The sequence below is a fragment of the Melanerpes formicivorus genome, unplaced genomic scaffold (genome assembly GCF_026170545.1).
Source record: "Melanerpes formicivorus ecotype bairdi unplaced genomic scaffold, bMelFor1.0.p_v2 SCAF_10, whole genome shotgun sequence".
NCBI classification, from domain to species: Eukaryota; Metazoa; Chordata; class Aves; order Piciformes; family Picidae; genus Melanerpes; species Melanerpes formicivorus.
The window spans coordinates 814,883-830,373 of record NW_027142362.1 but is presented as its reverse complement, the minus strand read 5'-3'; the positions used below and the strand labels follow the sequence as shown (position 1 = coordinate 830,373).

General features: G+C 42.6%; 1 protein-coding gene across 4 annotated transcripts in view; it reads right to left on the bottom strand.

Moving 5' to 3' along the window:
- Positions 1 to 15,491, bottom strand: part of ADAMTS17 (ADAM metallopeptidase with thrombospondin type 1 motif 17) — a 187,410-nt gene that overhangs the window by 77,110 nt on the left and 94,809 nt on the right. For all 4 annotated transcript variants that reach the window (XM_068143316.1, XM_068143312.1, XM_068143313.1 and 1 more), the window contains 2 exons: positions 10,033 to 10,173; positions 8,700 to 8,850 (listed from right to left, as the gene is read on the bottom strand). In XM_068143316.1, coding sequence (XP_067999417.1) covers positions 8,700 to 8,850; positions 10,033 to 10,173 — 292 coding nt within the window. The remainder of the gene's footprint in view (positions 1 to 8,699; positions 8,851 to 10,032; positions 10,174 to 15,491) is intronic.

Below are 15,491 nucleotides of genomic sequence, written 5' to 3'. Positions count from 1 at the left end.
CTCTATAAAACAGATCGGGATGGCAGAGGGCTCAGACGAGATAAATCCCAGTACCAAGAGTGATGATGTAGAACATACTGAAACAGAGGAGTTATCACAGCAGTATCTGCATCCTGGTTTATTTCCACATTTCTTTTTGGAAAGAGGATTTTGCACTGTTTAAACCAAAAGAACATCACAACAACTAGAAGCAGACGGCACAACTCAGCAACATCTGTAGCAATCACAACCCAGAAAGTTATCATCAAACAAGCAAATAGCAGCAAATACAGCAGGGATGCCTAAATCAATGCATTTTCAAGAGATTCCCTCCAAACTAATAAAGCATATGGGCTAATACCAGGCTTTACGAATTTTGACTAAATGACTGTGACTAATTAGTGGTTTACCCACAGCTCTGAAAGTATTTAAGCACCAATTAGCCATAAGGACATCACAATCTGTTTTACAGATAGGCACACTGGGGCAGAAGAATTGTCAGACCAAAGGTCTCAGAGCTTACTAAGATATCAATCCACCCACACCACAGCCCTCAGATTCTCAAAAACCTGCATTCCCTGGAGAAGACTAAAATCCAAAAGTACATCAATTAACTGTCCACAAGTGTGAAAGGAAGGATCTAGGCCCTATGCCATATAAGCTGAGAAAGCTGTTCCCCAAAATGCCAGAATTACAGCTCTGAGAGGATGCTCGTTTTCCTACTTGTAAAGCCACAATATCCTTGCATCTGGTTTAACTCACTGGGATCTAGAGGTGACGGGTTATTCTGTACAGGAAGTCTACACACGAGTGACAAAGAAGGATTCAAAACCAATTAGTGTGTATTATAAGTGCGGAAGGCAGCACAGGAGGCTTTAGCCACAGTGGCAGGACATGCTACATGTAGCTGCAGGACACAATTACATGTACCCATGAACGTAACAGACTTGCTAAACCCAAGTGGTTTCTTTGTCATTACAGATAACTGTACTGGTGAATACAAATGTTCCTGTTAAGCCAAGATCCAGAGTTAATTGTCAGCCTGGACTCTCTTTTTTCCCCTTGACTCCTTTCAAACCTTGGTTGGGGAATACCAATACCTAAAATGAAGGCAAGTTTCAAAGATGAAGGGTGCAGATAGCAACTCTTTCCTCATTCCTTCTCTTTCATATAGCTACAGAGCTTGGGAACAGAACATGCCGAGAAAGCCTCCAGCCTGATCTCTGGAATGACCCGGACAGAAAATTTGCCCTATGGTTCCAGAAGGAAAGCCTCAGCTTCTGCTTCCTGTCAGAAAGGACATCCTGCCTGGAGATGTAGTGGAATTCACAACATCCCCAAATAAATTGTTCTAGACACTATATGAGTATAAGTGTGCATTATGCAAGGCCAGTATTTGTTAAGCTTTCAGGTTCAAGTTCCTGGATCAGAACCTTGTGTAAACAGGAGTTAAATTCTCTTTGATGTGAAACGGAAGGAGGAAACGGAGAGGGAAGGGGAGTGTGAATCAGAAATTCATGAAAATGAAGCAGATTTTTGTACAGTTTTGGGTTTCAATCAGAATTCCTTCATAGCCCACAAGAACATGGAAGGTGATAAGGCCAGACAAGGTGCCCAGGTATGAGCCATGACATGGGGGAAGCAATGGGCAGAGACAACCTCAAATGGGCGGCCTGCAGCAGCAGAACTACAGAACTGAGCCCAGTGGGTGCAAACATTCCCATTCCTCTCTGTATCTCTGTGTGTATCTGTGTATGTCTGTGCACAGGTACACATGTATACATACACATATATTTAGAGGGAGACAAAGGAAGGGGGGAAAAAAAAAATCTCTCTTAGCAATACCACACTTTCTGAAATTTCCCATCTTTGAGGTACAGAAAAGAAAGGACTTTTATAGCATCCCTGCATTTGATTCTGAATACTAAATGTGAAGCATACTTCAGGAAACAGTTACAGAAAAATCTGGTAATGTTGCTGGAGCTCTGTGTTCTGGTGCCATACCACTACAAAGTTCAAACACTCCTTAGTGCACTGCCCTGTATTTAACACAGCACTCAGATACCCCAGCAAAGATTAATCTATCAGCTCTGGTATTGGGTGTTCCCAAGATATTTTATCATCTTAATAGCTCATTTCAAGAGAGATCACATACCCTCACCAGCTGCAATAGAAACCCAAACAAAAATCCCCATTAAACAGTCCTAAGGCTAACCAGTCTCAGGGACTGACGTTTTAATAGTTAAACAGCTAGCTCTGGAGGGAAATACCAAAGTGAGAAACAGCAGGACTTGAAAGGAAGTTGCTTGTGTATGAGTGGCAGTTCAGAGCTTGCACTGATACAGAAGCAGCCATCAAAAGCACCATATTACTGCTGATTGTAAATTCAGCAATGAGATCTTTGACAGCAAGTCTCAGCCTGCAAAGCTTTCCCTACAGCACTCAGAAATGCCAGTTAGGATTTTCCAATGACAGACATTTTTCACTGGAAAAATATTGATTTGTTGAAATTGTCTGTGGGGAAAGGTCATCTTTGGATCAGCTCCCAGATTGAAATATTTCCAAGAGCAAAATAAAATTAAAAGAAGTGAGATGGCTGTTGAAAAGGAATATTTCAATAAAACATGTTATTTCCATGTTGGTTTTTACAATTGAAATGCTTGTTCAACAGAGCCCTTAGGGAACTTCTACAGACAGAAAATAAAACTTAAAAAGTCAAAATAAACACAGGTTTGTTTTAAAGGTGAACATTTTACACTCTCAAGCCTCCTGGAAAACAGGAAAACTTGTCTGCCCAGCTGCCAGAAGCCAGCCCTGAGAGAGATCTCGCAGCCCAGAAGATCCCAGGCTAGATTTCTGCTCAACAGGTGAACAACGCTTCTGATTACAGGTATTAGAATGGCATCTATTTGAGTAAAGGGCCCTCACTGTGCCACGTGTTTTCTCTTTCTCAAAGAACCCACAATCCAAACAGAGTCCTGGGATCTTGGAGATAAAGGGAGCTTTATCCCTCTGTTATGAGTGGGAAGATGAAGGACAGAAAAAGATTAGATGTCTTGCTGAGTCTGCTGGGAGACAAGCAAAGCCGCTACTCAGAGCTGTGCAGCCCTCTGCTCACTGTCACAGACATGGGCTCACCCTGCCTGCTCTGGCTGAACTTCAGGGTAAAACCAGAAACAACTCCTGGGATATGCCCAGGAACATGTCTGGCCGTGGGCCTGCCCACCTTTCACAGCTTTCATACTCTTTCACGGTGTTTACCTTACATGTAACTCCATCCCACACATGTGCCAGCTCAGACTGTGACCACTCACGTGCAACTCTAGAGAAATCATCTATTTTAGGTTCTTTAACTCAGTGCTGCAGCTGGAAATGAGGAGAAGCCAGAATTAATTCAGCCAGCTCTTTGCCCACAGGCAGTAAGTCTAGAGCCTGCTAGTTTCTAGCTATTGCATCACCACTGTTACTAAAATCAGCATGATTCTGCCCAGTGACCTCATACGGTCTCAGTGAGAAAAAGGGCTCACAACACCTCCATATCTCAAAGCCTCAGATAATTACCTACAAGGGGGAGTTTCCAAACTTCCTAAGCATAAGAAGGAGAAACCCAGGAGTACCCTTCTCACCAAGGAACAACTCTACAGAAGCTTGTTTACTCCCTACACATTCACTCCCTCACCTGGGAATTAATTCGCTCCTGCTGCCTGTGCCCCAATGGAAAGTTTTCAGCACCTTCCATGAGCAAACAACCACACAGGTTGAACCATGCAGCTGAAGAAATCATGGAGGTGTCTTACATGGTGAAAGCTGGAAGATGTAGCAGTATGTGGCACAGGGCACTGGAACAGGGTCACTCCTTTAAATTAAATACTAGAAATGCCATACTTCAACTTACTACCAATGTCTACCACAGTGGCATCCATAGCTAATCAACTACGTCACAACCACAACAGCTATCTCCAGATTGTATTGTCCACGCCACGCTGCTCTGAGATTTATGCCAGATGTACCCTGCCAAGAAAAGACTTGTGAGTGCACAGCATCATCCTGCAGTCTAGCCCAGGGGAAGATACCTGCACATGACAAGAGCTTCAGTTTTATAATCAACCTGATCACTTCCATCTAATATTGTGTTCACAACTTGGAGCCTAAAATTCTCTTGAAGTGTTTTGCAGACAGCAAGTTCCCAGAGGGCCAACAGGAGAGGTCTGAATGCCCATCAGGTTTGCTAGAGACTGTTTTCAGGCCGATACTCAATTGTATTTTGGCTAATTTTGTTAAGCTCAAACTTCAGCTGTAGATGCCACATCACAAGGCTACACTAATTCCTTCTCCCTCCCCTTGCGTCTCAAAAAGAAATGTAGGATTGCCAGGCTCGAGTGCTTGGTTCTTAACAGGCACCCTGTATCATTTTTAAGAGTTTATTATTTTTATATTCTAAAATTTCCACGTTGTATTTTTATAATTTTATTTTTATTCCACTCTCTTTTTATTTTTCTTTCAACCACTGCACCAGAATGTGTTTTGACCTTCTTCCAAACTGAAACACGTACAAAAATTTCTGTAGCATTCCAATAGCTGTAAACTGGGCTGTGCTGCCCAGGCAGGAACTCTGCTGCTCTCTCCTTCTTTCTCCCTCTTAAACAAAAAGTATTTCCACTGAAAGTACAGAAAGAAAAGTCTTTTTGCAAGACATAGAAGCAGTGAAATAAGACACCTCAGTTTCACATGAAACAGGCGACACAAAAATACTCTAAATTTTAACAACCTACGTTAGGAAAACTATAAAACACAGTATGGCAATTAAGTAAATTGTTACCTTAACTTCTCAAAATGAAAATCTCCTCATTTCATTTCAGAATTGGCAAACTCTTGTCCTGCCAGCCTCAGGAAAACCAATCCCATCCTCTTATTATTTCCTTCTTCTTCTTCTTCTTTCTTATTACTACTATTATTATTGTATTTACAGAGAAGCTAAGGTGTGTAATGGAAAATTATGTAGGCAAAGTTCTTGTTGTATAAGAAATGACAATGCAGGCTATTATTTTCAGGATAAATCAGCTCTCAATCTAATTGCCATGTGCTTGCAAATATCCTGTACATTACTAAAAAACAGGGCTTCCTGTCATCATCTGGATCTTGCAAATGACCCTGCAAAGGAAAAACAGAGGCCCATTGATTCTCACGCATGAGTCCAAGAGTCCATTCTGCCAGTCTCTGCACAAGATCACGATCACAGGGAGGTCCACAATTGCTATATTATATTCACCATCATATAATCAAGTATGAAAACTGAAGGGTTATGTAAAATCCACTTGATTATTACAATTGTTATTCTTCCTTTACATGGGTTTTTGATTCCTCTCCTTTTACATTTGAGCACAGAAATCTAATCAGCCTCCTCTTTCTTGACAATCAACTTTGCCCTCTTGTTCTGTGCTGCTGCTCTATAGCTTGCAGGTCCTGGGAGATAACTGTATTTGTTAAACAACAATTTTAACTTAAGAAAAATCAGTCACCTGCATGTATCTCAAACAAATACCCCTATGAGCAGAGCACACCAAACTGGACTTGCACTCCCTTGAGGGACTGGCAGGTAACCTTGCCATTTATTATTCACACAGTATAAAGGTGATGCTTTTCAAATAAAGAGGAATCAATTGTTGCCTGCCTCAGAAGCATCCAGCCCAAAAGCCTGATTCCACAGCTCCTTAAACAGCTGCCATGTACTATTACATCTTACTTAACACTGATGTTACAGAACCAGATCCTAAATTGTGCATATTGGAGGCCATGGATTATAACAATAAGCTGTGATTAAGCTGAGTATCACACACTCATGCCGTTAATTAGTTCTTTTATTCAAATTTTAATATATCAAATTGTAGGCACAGGCTGTGAGCAAACGAAACAGAGCGTCAAGAGGTACAGTCTGTGTAAACCTGAGCCTGCCTCATGTGTTTCAGTCTTGTTCTGCAAACTTGGAGCAGAAGAGCTGGTTTGGCAAACTTACAATTCTGAGAGCTGCTACTTTGTGCTAAGGTATTTGAGATATCACTAAAAACAAACGTGGAAGAAGACTTTCAGAGATGAGGTGGTGATACTGTGAGACCTGAAATACCCAGATAAGGCTGAATCTTCATGGCTTAACTATCTGCTTGGACCAGTGTCCACGGTCAGACCAGACACTGCCAAGCATTTAGACACCTGACTCTCTGTGAAGGCAAAGGAGATCACATTTCTTTAAAAGTTTGGGCTTTGATGCCTTTAAGGGAAGGAGCAAACTGCAGTGTCTCAAAAATGTCAACATTTTGGCTTTATCTAACCTCTGAAATCTGCTCCACCACCAGACTGTGTGGCATCTGTGAACACAGCTCCGCTAGTCGGCCTGACAGAACTCTGCAGCTGGTTACGTCCGAGGGAAGGTTACAGTGCAGCCTTTATTACATAAGAGAGCAGAGACATGCAATCATGAAAAGATTGAGCAGGCTCATTTCCTGAAGTTTATTTCCCTTTGGTAACAAATATTTACCGTCAAATGTTTATTACTTTTACATTTGGATTTTTTTAATACTTTATTGAATTAAAAATACCGCATTACCATTGGCTAGAAGAAGAGACAGCTGCATTTGCCAATAATTTCTACAGCTAATGCCAATGACCAGTGCCAATTTTTTCTCTTTTTTTGGGTTCATATTTTCGTAGACAGCCCTGAGCCTTACGAAACAAGCATTCTGCAGATGAGGCATGAGAAACACAAAGGTGAAAAGAATGCAGACTTTGAAGGTTTAAAACTTCAAGCTGATCACTTCCTCTAAAGAATTTCCTTTCGCTGCCTTCAAAAGCCAACTCAGAGCAGCATAACAGGATGTAAATATTTACTTACATTAATGATGTGTGACATAATTGATCCAAAGCTTCGCGGTGCAAATGCTATTAACCTATCTGTCGCAGAAAAAGACTTCTACATAAGCAATTGCAAATTGGTTTTAATCTGCTAAGTGCTACAGGGCTTTTCATGAGAAAGTACTGAAATCCTCACAAAATATGGTTTTCTCTAGGAGATACTGAAGAAGTGATGGAGGAAGAGAACACAGTTTCCCATGTTCTGAAGATGTCAAGTAATAAGGCTGGTGAAAAGCCCCGGGAGACACAAACACCTGCTGTCTGAGAAGAACGGTGCCTGTTGGCTTGTTACGCTGGCAAGCAGCTTGTCCCTGAAGCAGTTCCAAACTGGACATGCAATTTGTGCATGAGAGCTGCTGACCACCTACCAGTAGGCTTACATTCTCATTAGGCACTGGGCTATCCAGAAACAGAATGCTCTTTATTGCAACAAGGGAAACAGCAGACAACTATTCCAACAGCAGTTGAGCTGGGCGACACCTAGACAAATGGAAGAACTTGAATCACCCTGGGTAGATCTGGGGTTTTCTTCACAAATCTATATTCTAATACTTTGCTTCCAGTACAGTAGTCCTCATGGTCTGCATTTTCTTGATGGAACTGGAAAATACAACCTACCCAGATTCTTTTCTTGTTGTTTCATTTCAGCTAGTTTCCAAATCCAAAACAAATGAAACAGCAAATGGGAAACTAGGAGCATGTTCCCAGGACTCAATCATGTTCTACAGTTGTAGTAATTAGGCACTTGGAAACCTCAGTTAACACTGATTGCTATTTCTTTGCTAACAGTGAATTAAGATCCCAAGATTGTTCAGAATGGGAATAAGGGACAACTGAAAAATACAAATGGCTAGTTAATGACAGCGAGAAACCTGGCTGCTTCCTGCCTCCCTGCCAAAATGCTGCCAGCTGGTGCCGGTGACCAGGCACAACGCCTCATGACAGTATCACAGTATAACTAAGGTTGGAAGAGACCTCGAGGATCATCGAGTCCAGCCTATCAACACAGACCTCATGACTAGACCATGGCACCAGACTTTCTTCTGGACATTTCCAAGGCCACATTGGCATTAAGCATTTCTCCAATCCCTACCTAAAGTGGGATATGAACACGCTCTGGTCAGAAGGAAGATACCCAGTTATGTGCAAGACATTAGGAAAGCCTCATCTCAAACATAACCTACTTCTAGAGACACCAGCAATCAGTCGTTTCCATTTTGCCAACCAACCAGACGATACAACCCATTCTGCACCAAAACCCTGACTAAATCATGCTGCTTAGAAAACATACATGTGGCTGCACAAATCTCTAAAAGGCCTCATCCAACAAGCAGTCATCAATATTTCCTTGCCACAGAGTTAGATTCAGCTCCTAAGAGCATTGTGGCAGTCTACAGGTGAGGCCTACTGAAAGATCCAGGCAGTTATCTAAGCTGACTCTGTGGAAGCAGGCAGGCAAGCGCTCTCATGAGAACTGACTTTCACCTCAGCTGAACTTCCAGCAAAACAATCTCTACTGAGTACTTTAGCAAAACAGTGTCAAAAGGGAACTATTCCTAAATATAGACCAAGTACAAACAAGAGTTTTTCTGGGTCTGCTCTAGGAGATTAGTAAGACCAGTGTGGGAAAAGAGGAGGGCTGTGTAAGTTTGTGCTGTTGACATGCAGGTCGGTGGGAGTTCGATGACTGATTTTCTATCAGTAGCACTGCATATGCTGAAAACCCCAGGTAGTAGTTCTGAGGAAAGTACAGACTCATTTTTCTTCCCCAATGCTTGACACCTTTATGTCAACTTCCCACCATGAGCTCTTACCTCCATATTCTTACAGAAGGTAGCATTGGTCCCAAACAGTATCTGGCACTGCTCATCAGCACTGTAGTGCATTCCAGGCAGCTTGTGAGGGAGCCGCACCGCATATTGGCTTCGAGGGTCTGTTACCAGCAAACAGGTGCTGACCTTGGACCTGTGGAGTGTAAGAGTTAAATCTGCCTGTAAGGGAAAACACCTTTGAACTGGAGTGTTAGATCACTGCTGCAAAGAAGCTATTGTCCCCCCTCTGTAACAGGGAATCATGACCACAGGTGAAACGGTGATTTTTCTGAACACTGAAAACTATGGATAGAAAAATCTTTATGAACTCATCCCTGGCTCCAGGGTTCAAGGCAGAATCAACCATTCACATCAGTCTGGGTGAAACATTTGTCTAAGGTATTCCTAAAAATGGAAACTCTCTTCTGCCCTCAGGCTATCTAGTCAAAAGCTTTATGAACCTTACAACAACAACTAGAAAGTCTTCTAACATGTCTCACCTGAATTGCCCTACTTGAATTTCAACCCCTTGACTTCTTTTCTTATCCATCACAGACATCATGGAAAGATTTTTCCTTTTGCCTCCATGGCAATCTTGTACCAATTTGAACATGGCTTTGACACATCCTCTCTATCAGAGACCACAATGAGTTCAGACCAACTTCTTCCCTTTAATGTAACAGCAGATACCCCATTTTCTTTCATTATTTTCCTTTTTCTTCCACCTCTGATCCCCAGAGTAGAGCATTTTGCATTCTGAATCCATTTCTAGCAACACAAGCACTGGCCACTGTGCCAGACACTGCCAGAGAGTTACACTGTAGGACTGAGATCATAATTAGAGAGTTCAGGCGACTCCAGTGCTCCATAGTGCATGAGAGCAGCAGGAGAGAAATCCTTCCTGAACTGCTGAACATGATGAACTGAAATATGGATACAGTGGGAAAGAATTTTATAGTGAACTGTTTAAGACCAACACTCGCTGAGGAGTGAAAAAACACATCAGAATTAGCTCCAGGCCAAGTAGTTTCCATAAAATAAAGGCACGGCACAAAGCTGGCAGCATCCTTTAGAGAAGGTTTTTTCAGGTCACCTACACATGGATTTCTGTCACATGAAGGCCTTTTTCTGTAAAGGGGAGAAGCTATCAGTACACTGATGACTGCCCAGAATTCCTCTGCCTTCCAAGGGGCTACTGTAATGGAGGCACATTCAAACTTGCACACCTTAGTGACGTGCACACACACTTTTAAGAAGAAAACGTAGGTGTTCACATTCAAATAACACATTGGGTTCTTGCCTGACAGGAGTTTTTGATAATCAGCACAATCCTTACTTTAGGAAGTTTTCGAGGTCATCACGGCTGCATGAAGACCAGGAAAGGTCACTTGGGTTCCTGCCCTTCACCCATTCTCCAGACATAATATGAGACCTCCCTGCACAGGGCTGATGATCATCATCATGGCTCATTCCCATGCTGTGTGATTAAAACAAAACAAGACAAAAAAAAACTTATCAGGTTATGATGCAGGTTTCTCATTAGTCTTAGTAATGACCCTTTTAGCAATTAACACATCACAGAATCACAGAACTATTTCAGTTGAAAAAGACCTGTAAGATCATCAAGACCAACCATCAATCTAAGACCACCATGGCCATTAAACCATGTCCCAAAGTGCCATGTCCACATGTGTCTTGAACACCTCCAGGGATAGTGATTCCACCACCTCCCTGGCCAGTGTATTCCAATGCCTGACCAAGACAAAACCAGGCTGCTCATATAACACAGAACCAGGCACCTGCTGCTCTGGGCACCTGTTCTGTGACTAAACTATAGCTTCCCCTAATTTATTAATTGCCTTAATTTCACAAAGGTTTTAGTATTTGTACGTCTGCAGCTTTTAGAAGTACTTCTGGTGGACCTTCTTACTAGAAGATGTAACGACTTGAGGGTCCATGGGATGTGAACCTGAAGTAGTCCTGACTGGTGGTCCTACACTCAGTCCATTCTATCATGCTGCCTGGTAGCAAAAGTGAGTTACAGTTTTCCCATCCTACTTTGAAATGATCATGAAAATGTTCCTTTTAAAAAACCATACAGAACAGTAACATTTTGAAACGTAAAGAGTGTGCCTCTGATTACAACATGGAATGGAAAATGGCCTTCAGACAAAAGGTGCCTTGTATGGCCAGTGTCACTTTCTAGAAAAACACAGCAATTTGGGGCTGAAAACACAGAGTAGGAGGAACTCACTACATCTCCAGCTGGTCACACTGAGCAAGCCAGCAGCAGTCCCTTTGAGTATGGTGTTGGACTCTTTAATCCATGCTATTTCTCCACAAATCAGAGGCTCCTGCTTGCTTTCTGACTGTGCTCCTGACTTTGCTTCTCTCCAGTTTTGGGATTCAATTGTTCAAAGCCTGAGCACAAGATACACTACTAGTTGCAATGAACCAAACCCAGCTTCAGCAGTTTGATAATTATGGCTTAGATTAAACCACCATCTATGCTATTTTCAGCTTAAAACGAAGATTATATGGTGGAGTCTATTATTTTAGGTTCATCTCCAGGGACATTATTATTTCTAGCAAAACTACATTTAACATAATTTTTACACTCAGAAGTTCACAGTTATTCTTGTTTTTAAACCTCTGTGGGTTTTGAGCACAGCAGAAACATTAACATCAGGCACATCTTGTTTGATGCACGCAGGAATAACTTAACAGTCTATTAGTAACTCTGACTTCAAAACAGTAAAGAGTGAAATTCCTGCTCTGCTGAAGCAAATGGGAGTTTTGCCACTGACTTCAATGGAGCCTGGATTTCACTCCAAATATTTTACCCATGCTGCTCTTACACACAGAGAAATCTCTTCACATGCTAGGAAGAAAGTTCCAGCAGTACTCCTCCAATACAAATAAGCCCATCTACAGGGCATATTCCTAAAAGTCAGGAAAGGAAGGGTTTTAATTACCATGCAGCAAAGCATGTAAGCTTGCTGGAAATCTTCCAGAGGAAAGTCTGCCCCAAAATGCCAGTTTATCCAGCTTGTGGGCATGCAGCAATCGTGTCAACTTTTCTAATGGAAGCAAGGCAAGAGAGTTCCCAGGCTTCTTTCAGCTTGCCTGCCTTGTGACTGTCACAGTGCTAACACTCAAAGTTGGGTGCTTTGGTTTTCTACTCCGTCAGGGCTTCTGCAGGACAGGATTTGGCAGCCCTCCCATTTTGGCAGCTTCCTGGACAGCCTCCTGGTCAGCACCTCAGCTGTTCCACTTAAAAAGGATGAAAACAAACCATCTTCCTGACTTCCCAAGTGTTTTAAGCTCCCTGATTTTATCTCTTTCACTAAAGACCAGTGTTTGGTCTAGCACTGTTAATTAAGAAATGCTTTAGCTTTCTGATTAGCTTTATCCTTCATTTATCCTTTGTTAGATTTGTTGAAAGTGGGAATTTTTTGTTGGCAAACAACAAGAGTAATAGTTAGTAATTAGTGCATTCCTCTCCTCAACTTTATTTTAAACCTGACCTCACAAATGCTGAGGCTAACATTCATTACTCAGCTTTGATTTTGCACGGTGTTTGAGGCAGATAGAATGTGTTTTCTATAAATACTAAGTCAGAACTTGCATCTCACTTATTTACAGGCTGCTTCTGAAATTCATTCAGTTCTTACATGTATGGAAATCAACACCTTTCTGAATCACTCACTCCTGATTTCTTAACAGAAATGCTCTAAAAAGTCATAATAAAGGGATCGCGCCTGAGCTATTGGTATAAAGCAAAAGGGCTCTGCTAAGTCAAAAGAACCACGCCAGTTTATACTAGCTTGGGATCTGGCCTCAAGGTGCACAAGCAACCTGCACTGGCCTCTCCGAGATGAGTTTCTGGTAGAATGAAACCAGCAACACCTTTGGAGCCTGTTTTAATTGGCAGTGCAGAACTTCCCCAGCATCTACTTTGCCTTATAATAACTCACTTGAGGAAAGGGCTAAATGACCTCCAGGACCAAGGCATAGCCTAGCATGCTAACATTCTTTTCTGGAGTTCAAGGGTCTCCAGCTATATCAAAGGGATCACCTTTTCCTAAACACGTAGTAAATGCAGTGCCATGCTGATTCTTTTCACTAATGAACGGTTCCCCTCCTTTCAACAGAAAAAAATCGAACAGAGCATTATGTATTTGTATTAGACAGCAGAGCAAGCACGGCTTCAGTACTTTGCATTTCTTTTGTGATCATCTAATTGTACCTGCTATTCAGTTCACGCGGAATTAGCAGCAGATAATCACTCTCCTTGGGAAGGAATTCTATTCTTACATGAAAGATCTTGAAAAAAAGAGATGGTAAGAATGGCTCTTAGATTAGATGCAGGAATGTCAAAATGCTGCTACATTGCCCTGCAAACCCACTGCCCTCTGTGCTCTCCCAGTCATAGCTGTCCATTTTATCAGGAGTAACAAACGCATGCTGCATACTATCCTTCACACCTCAAAGCCAGCAGAGCCATTAAAGAAGAGCAGGACTCAATCTCCCTTTGTGCTGTTCCTGCCACAGTCACCAGCTTCTTTCTAAGCACAGGGTGAATTTCAGCCCTTGGCTCAATACATGCTCCTCCCAAAGACAACGAGATTCCACAAAGGCAAGCAAGAACAGCTTAAACGGTCAGCTCTTCCATTTGATGTTTATTCAGAGTAAGCACAAAGGGATTCCGGCTTCACACTCCAGCTTCTTTTCTACTATAAATAATGCATTAGTTATCAAAGACACTGAGGCATTACCAAAGGTGTCCTGAAGCATATTTATTGTTGCTCACCATATGTGAGTCCAGAAACAAGCTGAGTGACCAGTTTGAGTTCTGACCGCTAATACAATCACAGCGTGGCGAATTGTATCAGGAGTCGCAGGGAGGCAGCAACAACGGATCTCTTTGATGCTGCTTTTTGTAGAACAAGACTTTAAATTAGCATTGCTAGGAATAAAAACTAGCTTGTAGTCTCTCAAGGACCTGGCCCCTCTGGAGCCTGTGCTCCCTGTCACGACACTCTTCTCTATCAGAGGCTATGCAACAATTGGAACTGGGTTAGGACGCCAGAATTACAGCCGGGGCCTGGGCCTGAGCCGGCCAATTTCTTGTGTAAGCTTCTTAGCTACATGCAATTAACAACCATTTGTTTTCCCACAGCAATGCCAGATAAATGCACTTGCTTTGTTTGTCATTAGCAGAGCTTCTCCTCTCGACAGTTAATGTAACTAAACAGCTCTGTTTATGCTCAGTGTGTTTTCCAGCGTTTCCTGTTATTCTTTCAAAGCCTGAGCCAAAGCTCACCAAAGCCTGTGGAAAGACTTCTCCTGCCTTCAATGCACTATGGATTGTACCTCCAAGTTCTTAAGGTCATGTATACAAATCTCCATCAGAACCACCATGAGTCTCAATAGGTTTCCTATTAAAAGCCCCAAATCCAAGTTAAGGATAACACCAAGGGCTGAGGTAAACTGGTTTAGAAGATGCAACTTTGTGGCTGGTAACAGACCACTTGAGAGCTCCCCAGGAGTACTATAATACACTCCTTCTCTGGTGTGGAGGCATAGTGAAGCAGGGTAAATCAGCAAGTCTGATAGAATGTATCATCTGCAGTAAAAGAGCTTTTCTTCAGAAAAAGGCAGAAAGAGGGTAGCAAGTGAAAGAAAGTATTATGAAATGGGGGAAACCTGAAAAAAGACACCCAGAAATAGAAACCTCATGAGCTTCCCCAGTCCCTGTGTTTCAAATAATCACTTTCTCTGGCTGCTAGTAAGAGCTTCTCTGTAGCTGCCCTGTAAAAGCCAAACCGTTCTCTCCACCTGCAAACAGCACAGGGTGATCCAAATGCTGGATGGCTTCAGAAATGAGTGACACTCAGGGCTACCAAGGCTGCCCCAGCTGACCTGGCTGCCACCCCAGCTGCTCCTTGAACTGCCTGACACACAACTGGCACTAACCTCAAAGCCACCATTTACTCCGAAGGACGGCAAGGCCGCCCAGCTGCCAATCAGGAGATGAGGACACTTCTGCAGACAGAAACACATGGGAGAATCCTTCTCTTCCTGAGAAACCAACTCTCAAAAGGCTGCAACTGTGCAAAGTTGTCAGCAAGACATTAGAAAGGAAGAGCTTCATGGGGCCACCTGCCCTGCAAGCCAACTTGGACTCAACAAACAGAGTAAAAGGCCTGCTCCAGCAATGTCCCAAAGACAGACTGGGACAGGAGAAGGCAGTAATACTTCTTGCTGCAAGTTCAGTGGGGCCACTAAGGTTTATACATTCTTGACTGATCTTTGTTTGCTGGAAAGCATGTTTTCTCTGCCTGTGTTTGTAAGAGAGGCCTTCTTGGCCTGTAGATGTTCTGTAAGAGGCTCTGTTTCTGCAAGACAACAGTGAATTGCTAAGAGCTGTATGCAGTACCAGGAGCTGCACGTCCCTGCTGACCTTCTCAAAAGAGCATATGAGAGAAATAAGTTTTTGTGACCCAGTTTGCCATGACTCACTCAGACATAATCCAGCATTAACTGCAGAGCCAGTTTAAGCACAAGATTTCTTTCTACACCCCACTGGAGAAATACAACGCTAAGGGAGGGCAGACTGGACAATATCCTTGCATAGTGTGAGAGGCAAGGGAGAAGGGGAGCTGTAACATATCTGTTCTGGCATTTTAGAGTGGGCAGGAAGACAGTGTCCCATGGAAAGCCTGCTATTTAGACATGGTATAGGCACAAATGCCACCCACTTATCCAGATGAAAGACAAAACTGAAGGACA